The sequence below is a fragment of the Colobus angolensis genome, unplaced genomic scaffold, assembly GCF_000951035.1.
Source record: "Colobus angolensis palliatus isolate OR3802 unplaced genomic scaffold, Cang.pa_1.0 Scaffold42, whole genome shotgun sequence".
Taxonomy (NCBI): Eukaryota; Metazoa; Chordata; class Mammalia; order Primates; family Cercopithecidae; genus Colobus; species Colobus angolensis.
In genome coordinates, this window is record NW_012117599.1 from 3717951 (window position 1) to 3735543 (window position 17593).

Genomic DNA, 17593 nt, shown 5'->3' on the forward strand with positions numbered 1-17593 from the left:
GGCCACGGCCGCGGGCGGGGACTTCTGCTTCACGCCTTTACTCCCAGGGGCCTTGTTCGCTGTCCTCGGCCTCTGCTCCTCCTTGCAGGTGCTCTTGACCTCCTTCTCCCTCAGGCTGGGCTGGCAAACGTCGGGGACTTTCCCACAGTCCTGGACGTCCTCTTTCACCGGGTTGTAGTACTGATTGCTCTCCAGTCCCTGGCTTTCATTTTGGATCAGAATAGGAGGCTTGTGGGGATTCACTTTGTTCAGCCATTTATCCAGCTGCCACTTGTTAGAGGATGCCGGTTCAGCCTGAAAGCAGGAAACCGGTGACAAACAAAACATCTTTCATTACAGGCTCACTTAAAAGGGGCCTGGCTGTTTTTACCTTGACTTAACTCCTCTAAGGGTATGAGCAGAAAACGAATGGGCCGGAAGCAAAGGGAAAATGGAAGCATTAAGTGTGTGTCACAGCCCCATGTGGCACTCAGGATGCCTGGATGATGCTGTCCTTACCTGCCCGTGGCACTAAATGTCCTTGCAGCACTTCCAAGTCTCTTTGGAAAAATAGCGAAAGCATTGTGCCTCATTAGAACCCATTTCCTAGTACTTTTGAGTGTTAGTATAGATTTTTTTTTCTATAATTATATGTACATATGTAAACCTGACATTCTCCAAAACTTAACTAGAGAATAGTTTAGAGGCCCTGAGCATAAATCCCTTGTTTTTTTTGGTGAGACTTAAACCTTTGGGAAGATCTGAAGAGGGGACTAAGTGGAACCTACAATCCCAAACAATTAACACACGATTTATGTGTTGAGGGCAAGTAGGCTGTAGTTATTTGGTGGTAGGAGCAATGACCTTGGGAAGATGGCTGGTTTTGCATATAGAACTATTTCAGAGGGACTTGTGTATCTTTGGCAGCCTGACTGGGTCAGTCTCTCCTCAACCTGCTTCCATCATATTTTGCTAGAAATATTTCAGACACGGAGGTGAGATGGAACACTTTCCTGCAAGCGGTTTTGCTGACTTAGAGCAACTTAAGAAAGTCACTGGTTTTGAACTGTGGCCTACAGGTTGGCTCTGGGATTGAAGGTGTGGGGATGGCTAGGGAATGCACTGAAATGGATGGGAAATGTGTAGATGCATATTGTTCCTGGAAGAGGTCTGTCGTTTTCAGTTGTGTCTCTAAGAATCTGTGTCTCGGAAAAAAAAAATAAATAAATAAAGGACCAATCCAATAATTTTACAGGGATTAAATGCCGATGTCTAAAAAAAGTCAATTTATCTAGTATTATGATTAATAAGAGAAAAAAAGGCGTATTGAGAATAACGGAATTTTAGCCAGAGTATTTTCAATTTGTGACTCTAAGTGAAATGGGGAAAATATGTTGGCTAAGGTGATATGCTTTTTCTTCCCTATGGCCTTCCACCTTTCGAATTTGTGTCATCAGTTGTTTCAGGGGAGACCAGATACAAGGCTAGAGTAAGAAGACACTGCTTAGGCTCCATACTTCAAGCTTGATAGGTTTAAGTCTAGAGCAAATTGAGTCTGTTGCCAGAGAAAAAACAGTTTAACATAATAAATTAGAAAAGGTTCCTTTGAAGTATCAAGGTTTGTTTTTCAACAGTGAGGCCTGTATTAAGGGCAGAACTCGGCTGGACGCAGTGGCTCACACCTGTATCTTTGGGAGGCCCAGCACTTTGGGAGGCCGAGGCAGGCGGATCACGAGGTCAGGAGATCGAGACCATCCTGGCTAACAAGGTGAAACCCTGTCTTTACTAAAAATACAAAAAATAAGCCGGGCATACTGATGTGCGCCTGTAGTCCCAGCTATATGGGAGGCTGAGGCAGGAGAACGGCGTGAACCCGGGAGGCGGAGCTTGCAGTGAGCGGAGATCGTGCCCCTGCACTCCAGCCTGGGCGACAGAGAGAGACTGTCTCAAAAAAAAAAAAAAAAAAAAAGAGCAGAACTCAGGGCTCTTGGCCTCACCCCAGGCACTGAGGATTTCAGAGGGGGAACAAGAGGGCTGTATCATAGATGCAGGGGCCCTGGCTGAGTCCGGGGCACAGCTCAGGGAAATGGGAAGCCTCTGATGGACCAGAGGGGCCGGGGGCCAAGAGGAATTGGCCACAGAGCGTGGGGATCGGGTAACCAGAGCTATGACAGGGACTGGGGACATCTTGCTGGCTGCCCCAAACCAGATGGGACCAACTGCCCTTCAGGGCAGACTGGCACAGGGTGGCTGGCGACTTGGAGAAGCAAGAAAATTTCAGTGAAGGCCGGAAGGAGGATGAAGGCCCCTTCCCTGGGCTGTGAGGATGCAGAAGCCCATCCTGGAGTGTACGTGGGGAAGGGGGGGCCCCCCTGGCCCTGACACAGATTCTGGTCTCCGACATGACTTTTTTCTTTGCCTGTTTTCATGCCACCAACAGAACCAGAGGCTCCAGATAAATATGCAAATGAGTAGACAGACAGAACGTTTTGGCACCTCTGAGTTCTATGTAAATCATGACCTCGCTTTATTTAGCTTCTCCAGAGAGCGGGAACATGGGAAACCTATGGAGCACGCCCGGTGCATGTGGCAGTGGTAGGTATCCTCCCATGGTCAGAGGAAGCAGGACAGTGGGACACAGAACAGCTTCTCGGCCAAGGGGATCCCTCACCTCCCCTGAGATTAGCTGAGACCGCCTGAAAGCTACTTTGGTGGCAAAAATCAATGGCTTCTAATTTTGTCTCCCCCAACCCCCTTTTCTCTCATTAAGTCAGTGCCTTCACCTGTGCCTCAGCTTCCCTAGAGAAATGGGGCACAGGAAGTATGAACGGGTGCTGAAGGGGCCTCTTGCAGAAAGGGTGCACATATTGGGAGAGGGCACACACACACACACACACACGCACACACACATCACACACGGTAGAACACACTCCTCACGCTGGCCCCGCCACTGCGTTTCACGCTCGTTCTCCTCGCTGCCACCATCCGGAGCCTTCTACAGCTCACATCTCATATGTGAGAGAACACGGAAGTCTGTCTGTAGCCAAAACACAGCTGCACATGGGCAAATTCACACTGAAACTTCCTAGCAGGAGCATCAACAGAAGGGCAGAATTTAATACACTTAGTACAGGCCCACTGCGTGGTATGCTTTTGGGTCATTTTTTCGGCACTTCACAGCCGAAGAAATCAGTTTGAAGTACCCACTTTCCACACATCACTAAATCATCCTTTTTTTTTTTTCCTCAAGGCTCTATAATAACCTCCTACTGCCTCTCAAACAAAATCCACATTCCTAAGGCTGGCATTCAAGGGCATCCGTTATCTTCCGTTGTCAGAATACCTACAGTTTAACTCCCACTTCACGTGTATTATCTCATTTAATCTTTACAGATAAGAAAGGTTATCACCCCTAACGTGTAGATGAGGCTCAGAGAGCCTAAGGGACATACCCAGAGCTGCACAGCTACCGGGCTCCACCGAGACTAACTTTGTACTAATCTAGGTTTCAAGACCAGTTGTCTCCACTGCTGCGTCACTGTGTCTCCCACTGCTGTCTGGCATAGCCTCGTGAAAGGGGGACCGCATTCCTTTCAGAAATGTCAGTCTTCAACCTCAAGTGACAGAATGAGATCTGCATTTGGGAGAAAACATCCAGAACACTCCAAACAGTGCTTGTTGCCCTGTTTTTTTTTTTTTTTTTTTGAGACGGAGTCTTGCTCTGTCACCCTAGCTGGAGTGCAGTGGCCGGATCTCAGTTCACTGCAAGCTCCGCCTCCCGGCTTCACGCCATTCTCCTGCCTCAGCCTCCGGAGTAGCTGAGACTACAGGCGCCCGCCACCGCGCCCGGCTAGTTTTTTTATTTTTATTTTTTTTATTTTTAGTAGAGATGGGGTTTCACCAAGTTAGCCAGGATGGTCTCGATCTCCTGACCTCGTGATCCGCCCGTCTCGGCCTCCCAAAGTGCTGGGATTACAGGCTTGAGCCACCGCACCCGGCCTTGTTGCCCTCTGTTACACTCAATTGCCTTGTCTTTCGATGTTCGTATTTGTTTTATGTGTACATATGTCTTATGTCTTCAAAAAAGCCAAATGCTTCTTTCAGGCGAGGGCCGGGTCTCTGTTTCTTTAGTATCCCTTGCAGCGTCTATACTAGGTCAGGGAGGCAGATGACCACGTCTCTCCTCCTAATAAGAACTCACAATGAGCTGTCACTCACATTGTACCATTTATTCCTTTATCATCATCATTCCCCCCCTCCCCGCCACAACCTCACAGATTAGGCAGAGCAGGAATATCTGCCATTCTGGAAATGAGGCAACTGTGGCCAAGGAAGCTGCAAGGATACAGAGTTTAGTGGCAGTGAGGAGGGGAAACTCAGGCTGCAGACGCCAGGCCACTGGCATGCGGCAGTCCGCCTCCTGAGCCGTCCACCCGGGGTTTCTGCCCAAGGTTCTGGTTTGTTTGCTGGCTCGCTGCTTTATATTTTCAGCCACAACTCTCCTCCCTAATCGATCTTCCCTCTGACTCACGCACCAGCTCTCCACCATGCACTCTGCTCCCTGCTTCATCTAAATCCTTCAAGTACCTGCTGCCACAGACCTCACAGGCACCTAATAAATGAGAACCTTATTGAATCAGTGAGCAACTTGAATCACATTTCTGCTGATTTTTAAGAATGATCTAGGGCAGCATTTTCCAAAATGTGCTTTGAGCTCATCTATCCCATGAAGGAGGGTTTCTAGAGTCAGATCAATTCGGGAAATGTCACAATGGAAAACACCCTATACCCAAGCAATAGTAAGTGCTGGGTGATGATTCAGTCGGTAAAGAGGTGGGATAAACCTATTTTATCCCAGATCTCCTCAACATTATGTGTCTAGGATATTTTTTTTTTCTCCTACATAATATTTATTGTACAACAAAGGTCGAGGGAGTTCCGTGTGTGGGGTCAACATGTTAGCTGAGTGGAAAAGCAACTTCCCCTGCGAAGCTCTGGTATAAGAGGCTGTACAGTGCCCAGAAAGCAGACGAGACTCCGTTGAGAAAAAGTAGTCTGAGACCAATGGAGCCCATGTCATGCCACAGAGAAGGCCCCTCCATGCTGCGTGGGAACATGGCATTACCATACTACAGTGATTTATGTGAAACCAATTGGCTCTCAACACACACAGCCAGAAAGAACATCTCCTACATGACTCAGCTGAGCCCAGTGGGTTTTCTGAGTGCTGGGACACGGTGGGGAGAATGCAGGGCGCCTCCTCCGCCCATAGCAGGGTGTTATAGCAGGGGAGTGAGGAACAGAGGCTTTCTGCTTCAAAGCAGCACAAACTGGTCTGAGCAGCGGAATGTGAGGTGCATGGCTATGAAGAGCCCGACTGTCATGTGGGGTTCAGGAAAAGGAGTCTCACTGCTCTCTGTAAGGTGACCTGGGCCAGCTCCGCCAGACCAGGCAGCACAGCTGTGGAGGACACACAGGGTGATGTTACTTCCCGCCTTTGCCATTTGCAGTCTGCAAACCCATTTTCTTTCTAAAGGGTGTGTGGGTCTGTATTATCCTTAGGAAAAATGTTAAAAGAACTTTACTTTTATTCCAACAAATACATTTCCTTCCTGCAGAAAGACAGAACGTGTAGCGTGGCTAACACATGACCTGCTGCTTCTGCGGTCCTCTGCGTAGGGAAGCCAGGAATTCAAAACCACACGTGGCCTCAGGCGACTTAAACTTTTAGGACTGACTCTTTAGGAGGCTCTTGCCCCCTCTCCTCAGTGAGGGGCCTCTGATAGCTGCTGGAAGAAGTGACAAGAGCCTCCTTTCATTACCCAAGAGTTCAAGTCTTTGTAATTATCTCAGTGACATTTAGAAAGCACTGGCTTAAAGCACTTTATAACTGTACTGCTCTTTTTTTTTCTTTTTTCTTTTTCTTTGAGATGGAGTCTCACTCTGTCACCCAGGCTGGAGTGCAGTGGTGCAATCTTGGCTCACTGCAACCTCCGCCTCCAGGATTCAAGTGATTCTCCTGCCTCAGGCTCTTGAGGAGCTGGATTACAGGCACCTACCACCACGCCCGGCTAATTTTTGTATTTTTAGTAGAGATGTGGTTTCACCATGTTGGTCAGGCTGGTCTTGAACTCCTGACCTCGTGATCCACCTGCCTCGGCCTCCCAAAGTGCTGGGATTACAGGTGTGAGCCACTGCGCCCAGCCAACTGTACTGGTCTTAAATGAGGTTTCAGTCAACACGGGAGCTCTAGGATCTACATTTCAGGATGAAAATAAGACTGAACATTCATGAATTTAACCTGCAAAGCCACAAGGAGGAGCCTGGATGGGTGATCTTCAGAGACATGAACACTTTTTGGATATCCCCACTGCCTACCCTGTCCTTGCACTGTCCCTGGGACACAGTTATTTCTTATAACTAAATATTCCAGAATTTCTCCACAAAATGTAGCATAAAGCAGGCTTTAAAGAAGCCTGCTCAACTCTTCTACTTTATTTAACTCCTGTATGTTTTTCATTTTGAATTATCCCCATTAGAATGTCAGCTCTATGAAGATACGGACATTTTCTGCCATATGATTGCATATTCCAGGGCCAAGTACTGTGTGACTGATGCTCAGTAAATATTTGTTGAATGAATTCTGAATGAGTAAATGAAAGAATGAATGAGTAAATGAAATTATGCTGAAGGAATAATAATTTAGTTTCTGGGAAAAGCCAGGGTTCTGTTACCATAAGGCTTTCATAGGTTAATGTTGCTAAGAGCCTTCTCCTTATACAGAGATAGACAGTTGGATAAATAGATGGACAGATAGATGGATAGATGGAGAGACAGAGACAGAACCTCATGGGAAGGAGAGCGTGGAGAGACGGCATGGTTCAAGATGAATGGAGAGTCCTGAGGCAGGGCAGAAAGGTGCTGAGGAAAAAATGAGGAGTGTGGGGAAACAAAATCTCCCTGATTTCACAGTGCTCCTGCATAAAGCCTCAGCCTCCTGAAAGAAGTAGGAGGGGAAAAACCCGAAGGGACTGAAGAGCCACTCTGTGAACCTGAGATGGAAATACCACTGCTTTCAGGTATGATAAACATCTAAGGCACCACTGGAAAAGCTGGACACGGGGAGGCTGATCCAGCCCATTAAGGTGCTCCCCTCCCACTGCGATGGTTTGTAGAAGTGGGTTTAGTTCCATTTCAGAGCCTATTTAGGAATATGGCCCCCCACATGGTACAGAGGGTTGCAAGTAAAAAATAAACCTGACCATTATAGTCATGTCAAATGTTTACACACTCAACAAGAAACTATTTTATTCCTTGGTTAGAAATTAGAGTCTACCCTTAGAGCTCTGCAGCCTGGGGAAGTTTCTCTCCGCCCTCTCCCAAGAATCTTCATGCTCTGAATTACTATTTCATTTTCCCCTTTCTACTTTAAAGTAGAAATAGCAATGGTTTTTATTGGTACCTTCTAATGTTTTTACAGGAGGCACCTAAATCTTCCACATAGATACTCATCACAACTATAAAAGGTTCCATCACTTTTTGTAGGCTGATGCTAATTTTTCTTTTTATATTTCCACAAAGAAAACACAGTTAAGAAGGTTTTATTAATATTTATAGCCCTTGTTCTTGTGATCCGTGACAAACCGCAAAAAGGTAAGGATCTGACCATGTCCAATCCATAAAACCCTTTTCCCTGTGATTTACGGGTGGCCACACTTCCCCGGCGGTGAGTGGCCCTGTCCAGTGACTGCCCTGGCTGACCCCGAGGGAGACCTGAGCCATAGGTTATTTCCCGTCAGTGATGTTTACAGCATACTTGGAAATTTCTGGAAGTCAAGATAGAGATTTGGGAGCAATGAAAGTTGATGTTTCTGTACTTCAAAGGAAGCTGTGTAATTAGGACACTGTGAGGAGGGGACGGCATGGGGAATATGTGGAGCCCGAGGCCCACAGCCTCCTCCTGTCCAGCACCTGGCTTGGGGTCTGCAGGAGGGAGGAGACCTGCAGCAGTGTGACAGTGACGGTGCCAGGACTTGCTCTCATCCTGGAGACAGAAGCGGGCAGAGGAGGGGCCTGAGCCAGGCAGCGCTTACCTCGGGGCTGGAGAAATGGGGGGGCTTGCTGCCCTCACTCTCGCTGGAGCTGCTCTCGGTCTCCGAGTCAGATCCTGAGCTGCTCTCTGAGTCGCTGGAGGAGCTGCTGCTGCCGCTGCTGCTGCTGCTGCTGCTGCCCTTGCTGGAAGGCACTGAGGTTCTGCAGCTGGGCTGCTGGACCACGGTGCTGCCAGCCCACGAGGCCCCCGGGAAGGAGAAGGAAGGAAAGCCAAGTGAGCAAACAGGAAAACACCACCAAGCTGTCATGCACCCCAAGGAGGGAGGAGGCACGCAGCCTACACATCTGTCAACCATGACCTGGAACTCAAAGAGCAGGCGTCGAGGTCAAAGTCATCCTAAAGGTTAAAGCAACTCATATATAGAAATAAAATCGGGAGTGAAGTTGGTGCCCCTTGGTAGTCGGGCACTGGTTATTCATGTGGCCATTTTGGAAGGGAAGGTGGTGTAACATTCAAATGGCTGTTTCTATTTTGCTGCTGTTCTGGGAATGGCTTTTAAAATGCATCCCCAAATCCAATCATCTACAAAAATGCAAGGAAATCCAAAAAGCTTGAACTATTTTGCAAAGCATGAAAATGACTGCTTTATTTTTGCCCTAGAGGAAAATGCAGCATGATGGCAGGGATTAGGCAGAGGGCTGTCAGGAAGGGCATGGCGTTCTGCTCCGAGCTTTCATGGCCTGCTGGAAGGTTCCAGAGACCGAGGGGCTGTCCAAGTTCATGTCTTGCTTCCTCCCTTTTCCCACCTGTAGTTGAGTGCTGTAGCGATTACAGGTGCTGGGATGTTGTTATAAACTGTAACCTTCCTTTGAGTCCTTTCCTGGAGAACTGAAGATCCCTCACTGACACACTTTTGTATATTCTGGACTTCAAAATTCAATCCCAGTGCTGTGGCTTATAGGAACTGCATTTCACATTTATACTTGATGTTTATATCCATGCTGAAATTTGCCAGAACGTCATTACATACTCAAAGATAACAAGAAAAACTGACTGATGCTTTCCAATAGTAATTAATTAACCATAAAAATTCAAATAGCATACATCCACCCAGAATGTGTTTGAGCAAAAAGAAAATTTCAGTCCTCACATAATATTCAACATCTTCAACGTCCTTTATTAACAAAATTGAAAGACACCATAATGTGTTCTTTTGAGGTCAAGCTCTAAATACCAAAAATGCCAGTCGCTCTTGTATGTTGAGTCAGTAAATCTCTGCTTGCTTCCACCTGTGACCACTGCTTCTCTAGGACCGAGCCTCAGTGAAGGCCAGGGGCCAGGGAGCTTGTAGGCGTTTGACAGTCTCAAGTGCAAAGCAGCCTGGACATGATAAAGGACTCCTTTCACCCATCCCTTAAATCTTTGATACATGCTTTGCCCCAAGAGGACTTTCCTAAATCCTGGGTATGGGGTTGGGGATAGAGGTAACACTCATTGGAGCTTTGTTTCTATAAAAACCACCAGACAAGAAACTATCTTGCAGGAGAGCTAAAAATAAAAGCATCTCTTGGAGCGGCAGGGTTAGGAGAACCCGAGTTTGAACATAACTTTCCCCAGTGGGGTTTTCATTTCTTCCACCAATGTTGCCGCCTATACTGATTGTCTGGCAAAATTCTTCAGCATCAGACAACATCTGCACGTTCATGCCTTGCCTGAGCTGCAGTGCTTTCCTTTCCAGCCTGTTATTTGTGTCTAGAATTGAGTGAGGGATCCTGGATCTTAAGACAGAGTAGGGCAAGGGACAGTTAGAGCTCAGGGGCCATAATATTTCTTTCCTTCCTTATGAACAAAAATCCGTCTTTCCTGTTGGCTGAATCTAGATGGTTACTATCAATGGAATCACAAAAAAAAAAGACGATTGAATTCTGACTGAACATGAACATCTGGGATCCATGTTAATAGTTTGTAGAACCTGACAGAAACAAGCAATAGGGAATATTTAATAAATGGTGCTGGGAGAACTGGCTAGCCATATGCAGAAGATTGAAACTGGACCCCTTCCTTACACCATATACAAAAATCAACTTAAGATAGATTAAAGACTTAAATTTACAAACTAAAACTGTAAAACCCCTGGAAGACAACCTAGGCAATACCATTCAGGAAACATGAATGGGCAAAGATTTCATGACAAAGATGTCAAAAGCAATTGCAACAAAAGCAAAAATTGACAAATGAGATCCAATTAAACTAACAAGCTTCTGCACAGCAAAAGAAACTATCAGCAGAGTAAACAGACAACCTACAGAATGGGAGGAAATTTTTGCAAACTATGCATTTGACAAAGCTCTAATATCCAGCAGTTATAAGGAACTTAAACAAATTTACAAGAAAAAAACCTCATTTAAAAATGGGCAAAGGACATGAACAGACACTTTTCAAAAGAAGACATACATGTGACCAACAAGCATATGAAAAAAAGCTCAACATCACTGATCATCAGAGAAATGCAAATCAAAACCACAATGAGATACCATCTCACACCAATCAGAATGACTATTACGTAACAGTCCAAAAATAACAGGTGTTGGCGAGATTGTGGAGAAAAAGGAACCCTTATACACTGCTGGTAGAAGTGTAAATTAGTTCAACCATTGTGGAAGACAGTGTGGTGATTCCTCAAAGACCTAAAGATAGAAATATCATTCAACTCGGCCATCCCATTACTGGGTATATACCCAAAGGAATACAGATCATTCTATCACAAAGACACATGCACACATACATTCACTGCAACACTATTCACAATAGCAAAAACACAGAATTAACTCAAATGCCCATCAATGACAGACTGGATAAAGAAAATGTGGTACACATATACCATGAAATACAATGCAACCATTTAAAAAAAAAAAAAGATTATGTCCTTTGCAGGGACATGGACGGAGCTGAAGGCCATTATCCTTACCAAACTAACACAGGAACAGAAAAACCAAATACTGCGTGTTCTCACTTATAAGTGGGAGCTAAATGATGAGAACACATGGACACTGAGAAGGGAACCACACACTGGGGCCTATTGGAGGGTGGAGGATGGGAGGAGGGCGATGGTCAGGAAAAATAAACTAATGGGTACTAGGCTTAATACCTGGATGATGAGATAATCTGTATCACAAACTCCCATGGCACGTTTACCTATGTAACAAACCTGCACATCCTGCACATGTGCCCCTTAACTTAAAAAAAATAGTTTTTTGGTGGGTCCCAAAACACCCCAAACACTGGGGGGTAAACACACAAAAATAAACAAAAAAGCAAAACAACACATGGCTCAAAAGCTTCCTTGTTAAAACGATGGGGTTGGGGGACACAGATGTGGAGGAAAGATATGTGTTTCTCTGCCACCCTCTGGAGTGACATCTGCCAACGATTAGCAAATGAAGATGAATAAAGAACATTCTGAACGGTGATCAAAACCATTGGACATCATAGAAAAATCAATCAGTACATTCCATCTGCTTGCACTCAACAAAAAAACATGCAATGCTGGTTCTGTGTGCTCTGGGCTTTTTGTATACGGCACAGGCAGCAAGGTGTGTGGGATTCCTTGTGGCCTGCACCCCAAAGTGACTGTCTTTTGAAAAGTGGCACTTCAACTTCTTGGAAAGTACCCATTCAGTAGTCACCACGCTGCCCGCCTTTAATGGCGTCGGTCCTGAAGTGATGAGGCACACTAGCCCAAGGAGGCAGCATCTCCGATCTGCATTATATTGGCAGAAAAACCTTATGCTTTAATGTTTTCCTTTCTTAAATTATGAAATTCACTTAAAATGACAGCTTTACTGGCATAACTATTATCTGTTTTTAAAACAGCTGAGAGAGCCAAGAGTTTAGGTTTTTCTTCATACGTTACTTGTAAGGGTTGTGCAATTTACGATGTCTGGATTAAATATATTCACGTTTCAATGGTCCCTGTAGAGAGTATGTATTATAATCTAGAAACAATCATAGCAAAGATGGGGGCAGACTTTCCTGCAACGGCGCTAGTAGCTCCAGTTGTGGGATCAAGATCACTCTCTCCACTTCCACGAAGGCAGCTCCTCTAACCCAGCCTTGCCTGGGGCCTTGGGGTCAGCTGACCATTCTGGCCTCAGTGTAGTGACTGCTCCCACCACAGGTGCTTGCAGCTGCTTTACCCACTGTGGGGCAGCTGCAGCAGTGAGGGTGGCAGAGCCAAGATGAGGAAGCCAGGAATGGATTCCCTGCAGACAAGTACTAGTGAAAGGATGGACTCAGCTGAGCCACATACACACACATATACACGTATCTCTAGAATTTGTTGTTGCCCAGGCTGGAGTGCAGTGGCGATCAGAGCTCCCTGCAGCCTCAAACTCCTGGGCTCAGGCAATTGTCCCTCCTCAGCCTCCCAAGTAGTTGGAACTACAGGCATGTACCACCACACCCGGCTAATTTTTGTATTTTTTATAAAGACAGGATCTTTCTATGTTGTCTAGGCTAGTCCTGAACTCCTGGCTTCAAGCAATCCTTCCACCTCAGCCTCCCAAAGTGCTGGGATTACAGGTATGAGCCACCGCACCTGGCCTAGGCTTTATGTATTTAAAATGGCAAACTGAAAATTTTGGTGTGCCGATTGGTTGTCATGTTTACGTACCAAAGATGCCTAAAAAAATTAACTTAAGCCTGGGCAACACAGTGAGACCCTGTCTCTACCAAACCACCCCCTCCCCCCCAAAAAATAAATTAGCTGGGTGTGCTGGCATGTGCCTGTGGTCCCAGCTACTCAGGATTACTTGAGCCTAGGAGGTCAAGGCTGCAGTAAGCCATGATTGTGCCACTGCACCCCAGTCTGGGTGACAGAGCAAGGCCCTGTCAAAAAAAATATATTATAGTGGATTTTTTCCTGAAATGATAACGCGGATTGGTTGACATGATGACACAAACTTGGACAATTTTTAGCATACTACCTACCAAGTTCTTGGACCCAGTGCCATCTCATGAACATGGTGCCATTTGACAGCAGCCGTAAAACATTATTGAGATCATGGAATAAAAGTCTTTGTGTCACCAAAGCTCAGCACAGTGCCTGGCACATAATAGGCGTTCATGTGTGATTACTGAATGGAAAACTAAAGAGAAAAAAAATCCATCACTGGGTTAATGAGTGTTTTTTTTTGTTTTTTTAAAGAGATTGAATCTTTTGAAAAGGTTATAATGTCAGTTTTCCAATTAAAAAATATTTGAGAGTACTTCAGCAACCTTTAAGACAGACTTCTTCCTTTCTGAGAATATTTCTTTAAATGTACTCTAAGTTCTATCGGCTATAATTTAAGCACAGTTCCCTCTCGGATGGTTTACTTTTCGCATTATGATTTCATGAAATGTTTGACTGGTTTTGTGAGTGGTCAGAGCCAAATACACCTTTGAGAGAGGTCCAGCTTTCTCTAAATGATCTGCTTGGTGTGTTTCTTCCCATGGCTGCAATGATACCTTCCTTTTGGAATCTAGCCTTGGCTAAGTCTGAATGCAGACTGTAAAGTAAAAGACCTGGAGGCTGGGCGCGGTGGCTCATGCCTGTAATCCCAGCACTTTGGGAGGCCAAGGTGGGCAGATCACGAGGTCAAGAGTTTGAGAACAGCCCAGCCAACATAGTAAAACCCCGCCTCTACTAAAAATATAAAAAATTAGCTGGGTGTGGTGGTGGGAGCCTATAATCCCAGCAACTCGGGAGGCTGAGGCAGGAGAACTGCTTGAACCTGGGAGGCGGAGGTTGCAGTGAGCCGAGATTGTGCCACTGCACTCCAGCCCGGGTGACAATATGAGACTCCGTCTCAAAAACAAAAAAAACAAAAAAACAAAACAAAACAAAAAATAACCCAAAAGATCTGGAACCACAATGACAAAATCTTGGATCTCACAGTCAAGGGTGCTCCTGCCTGCCAAGTGTATTGTGGGGCCTGAAGACATATCCAAAATTGTCCACACACTTTTAACTGACAAGTAACTTAGAGAGAGGTTCTCTGCCTGGTTGGTGCTGTGTGGACAGCTGTGGTACTCACACCGCACCACACATGCTGTGGGCACTCCACTGGGATTGACTAAATAATAATGTTTGCTCCTCCTCATTCAACGCTCTGTGAGAACACATGCTTGATATCCAAACCGTAACCAGTGTCCTGGCAACAGCAATCCTTTATTAATAGCATCACTATTGATATCAATTCATCTAACACCAGACCACATAAGTAAGAATGGTAAATGCGGGCTTGAGGAGGTTTGCTATTGCTAGAGTTATCGTCCAAAAAAAACAAAAAACAAAAAACAAAAACCCAACTGGCAGGCTGTTGCTTCTATCCTGAAATGTAATTGTTTGTTCTGCAATACTTCCAAGAATGATTTCTCTATACCACTTGGCTTTTGAAGCTCTTCAGGGTCTGGTCTTAACCAGATTTCCAGCTTCACCTCAGTGGGTCTATCCCTAAACCTTGGCAATAATACATTTCTCAGCATCTGGAGAGGCTGGGTCTGTTTCGAGCAGGGTGTCCTTGCACATGCTATTTTCTGTGCCAGAAAGTCCTTTTTCTCTTTTTCCTTTGAGTTACTGTTACCTCCTACTCGCTCTGCAGGACTAAGTGGCTATGTGTCCCTGCTCTGTAAAGGTTTTCCCAGCTCCCCCAGGCATCAGTGATGATTCCTCCCGAGTCCCTCATAGCACACTGCCCACTTCTCTATTGCAGCCCTTGCCACATTAAGGATTGGAATCATCTCATTTATTCATGCAATGTAGGTTTTTTCTGTTCCCTTGGGAATTGCAGGAGTTCTTAAAACTGGTAACTTTAGAACGCTACCATTTACATGTGTATCAGGTTGAAAACTGAGAACCCACAGGGGCCACGCAAGTAGCATCCATGAGTGAAGTGTTCAGGTATAAGCAAAACAAATGTGTAACGTGATTGTAAATGTCAGGAGACCCTCAGCTCCCCAGGTAGGGGAAAGGAAGCAAATTGGAGAATCCCACTAGGTCGAATGCTGCTTCTCCAGGCCAGCCTATCTCTGTACCTGGAGACAAGAGCTGATTATTATCAAATCTTTTGATTTTTTTCACCTGAAGTCCCAAATCCTTAGGTTTATATCAAATCTCCTGATTTTAAAATGCTGGTAACTAATCTGAAAAGTTTTAACCATGAAAAGTTTCATTGTATTTTAGCAATGAAACACATCTGTGGGTAGGGCAAGGCCTGTGGGGCACCATTCTGAGACCTCTCATCTATGTCCCATTATTACACGTTTTGAGATGGCTCAATATAAAATAGAAAAATATAGAGACCCCAACCAGGAGAAGTTTTACCCACTCAGGAATGTAGACTAGTAGGGCCAGGGACAAACAAGGGGTGAACCAAATATTCTCACTTCCTCAGCCCACCTTTTTTTTCTTAAAGTGAAAGCAAGTTTATTAAGAAAGTAAAGGAATAAAAGAATGGCTACTCCATAGAGCAGTTACCAAATACCATTTTTTTTTCTTACCTTAGGATTTTTTTTTTTTTTTTGAGACGGAGTCTCGCTCTGTCGCCCAGGCTGGAGTGCAGTGGCGCGATCTTGGCTCACTGCAAGCTCCGCCTCCCAGGTTCATGCCATTCTCCTGCCTCAGCCTCCCGAGTAGCTGGGACCACGGGTGCCCGCCACCACGCCTGGCTAATTTTTTTGTATTTTTAGTAGAGACGGGGTTTCACTGTGTTAGCCAGGATGGTCTCGATCTCCTGACCTTGTGATCCGCCTGCCTCAGCCTCCCAAAGTGCTGGGATTACAGGCTTGAGCCACCGTCCCAGCCAATATTTTTTTTATTAATTTTTTATTTCCATAGGTTTTGGGTGGGGGGACAGGGGGTATTTGGTTACAGGATTAAGTTCTTCAGCAGTGATTTATGAGATTTTGGTGCACCCATCACCTGAGCAGTAGACACTGAGCCCAATTCATAGTCTTTGATCCCTCACTCCTCTCCCACCTTTCCCCTGAATCCCGAAAGTCCATCGTAGCATTCTTAGGCCTTTGCATCCTCATAGCTTAGCTTCCACTTAGGAGTGAGAACATACGATGTTTGGTTTTCCATTCCTGAGTCACTTCACTTAGAATAATAGTCTCCAGTCCCATCCAGGTTGCTGCGAAGGCCATTAATTCATTCCTTTTCATGACTGAATAGTATTCTACGGTATATATATATATCACATTTTCTTTATCCACTTGTTGATTGATGGATCGGCTCACTTATTTAAAAAAAATTCTATTTTGAAATAAATACAGATTCACTGGAAGTTGTTAAAAACAATAGTACAGAGACTGTTCATGTACGCCTCACCCAGTTACTCCCAAGGTTAAATCTTATGTAACTATAGTATAATATCAAAACCAGAAAACTGACAATGGCACAATATATAGTTCCTTGTAATTTTATCACATGTATAGATGGTCAGGCCTCTGAGCCCCAGCCTGCAGGCATACATCCAGATGGCCTGAGGCAATAGAAAATCACAAAAGAAGTGAAACAGCCAGCTCCTGTCTTAACTGATTGACCAACCTTGCAACATTCCATGATGACTTGTTCCTGCCCTGCCCCAACTGATTGATCCATCGACCTCGTGACATTCTTCTTCTGAACAGTGAGTCCCATCATCTCTCCACCTGACCCCTCCTCTGCTGACAATAGATAACTACCTGTAATTGTAACTTTCCACTGCTTACCAGCCTTGTTACTCACACAAAGCCTGTTGGTGGTCTTTTCACACGGACGGGCTTGACATAGATTCATGTAACCACCACCACTATTAAAATATCAAACTGTCCCATCACCATAAAGATCTCCCTCATGACACCCTTTTAGGGTCACTCACACCGACCTCCGCCCTCTACCGTTCCTAATCTCTGGCGACCACTCATCTGTTTTCCGTCTCTAAAATGCTGTCATTTTGAGAATGTTATAGAAATAGAATCACATAGTTATGTGTTCTTTTTTAAACTAAATTATTGAGATAGAATTTATTCATACTAAGTATCCTTTTGAGATGGGCCTTTTTTCAGTCGACACAATGTCATGAGAGCCATCCACATTTTTTTAACATATCCATAGCTTGTTTCTTTTTATTGCCAGGTAGGATTCCATGGTACGGACCTTTAAAGGTTCACCTGTTTTTTTAACCATTCGCCCAATGAGGGACATTCTGGCTGCTTCCAGTTTTGGACTATTAAGAATAAGGCTGCTATGAATATTTCTGAATAGGTTTCTATGTGGATGTAAATGTCCATTTCTCTGGGACACTGCTTCCAGGTTTTCAAACTTGTTTTCTGTCTTCAAAATTTGACTCTGATGAGTTTGCGCAGGGATTTCTTTGAGTTTATCTTGTTTGGGATTTGTTCAGATTCTTGAGTCTGTAGGTTTATGTCTTTTGTAAAATTTGGCTTTTTTTTTTTTTTTTTGAGATGGAGTCTCGCTCTGTCTCCCAGGCTGGAGTGCAGTGGCGCAGTCTCGGCTCACTGCAAGCTCCGCCTCCC

General features: G+C 45.1%; 1 protein-coding gene across 1 annotated transcript in view; it reads right to left on the bottom strand.

Moving 5' to 3' along the window:
- The window catches only part of AFF3 (AF4/FMR2 family, member 3), a 533195-nt gene that overhangs the window by 57607 nt on the left and 457995 nt on the right, over positions 1-17593 (bottom strand). The window contains exons 13-14 of the mRNA XM_011956656.1: positions 8073-8259; positions 7-294 (exon numbers count right to left, since the gene is read on the bottom strand). Of these exons, the coding sequence (XP_011812046.1) occupies positions 7-294; positions 8073-8259 (475 nt within the window). The remainder of the gene's footprint in view (positions 1-6; positions 295-8072; positions 8260-17593) is intronic.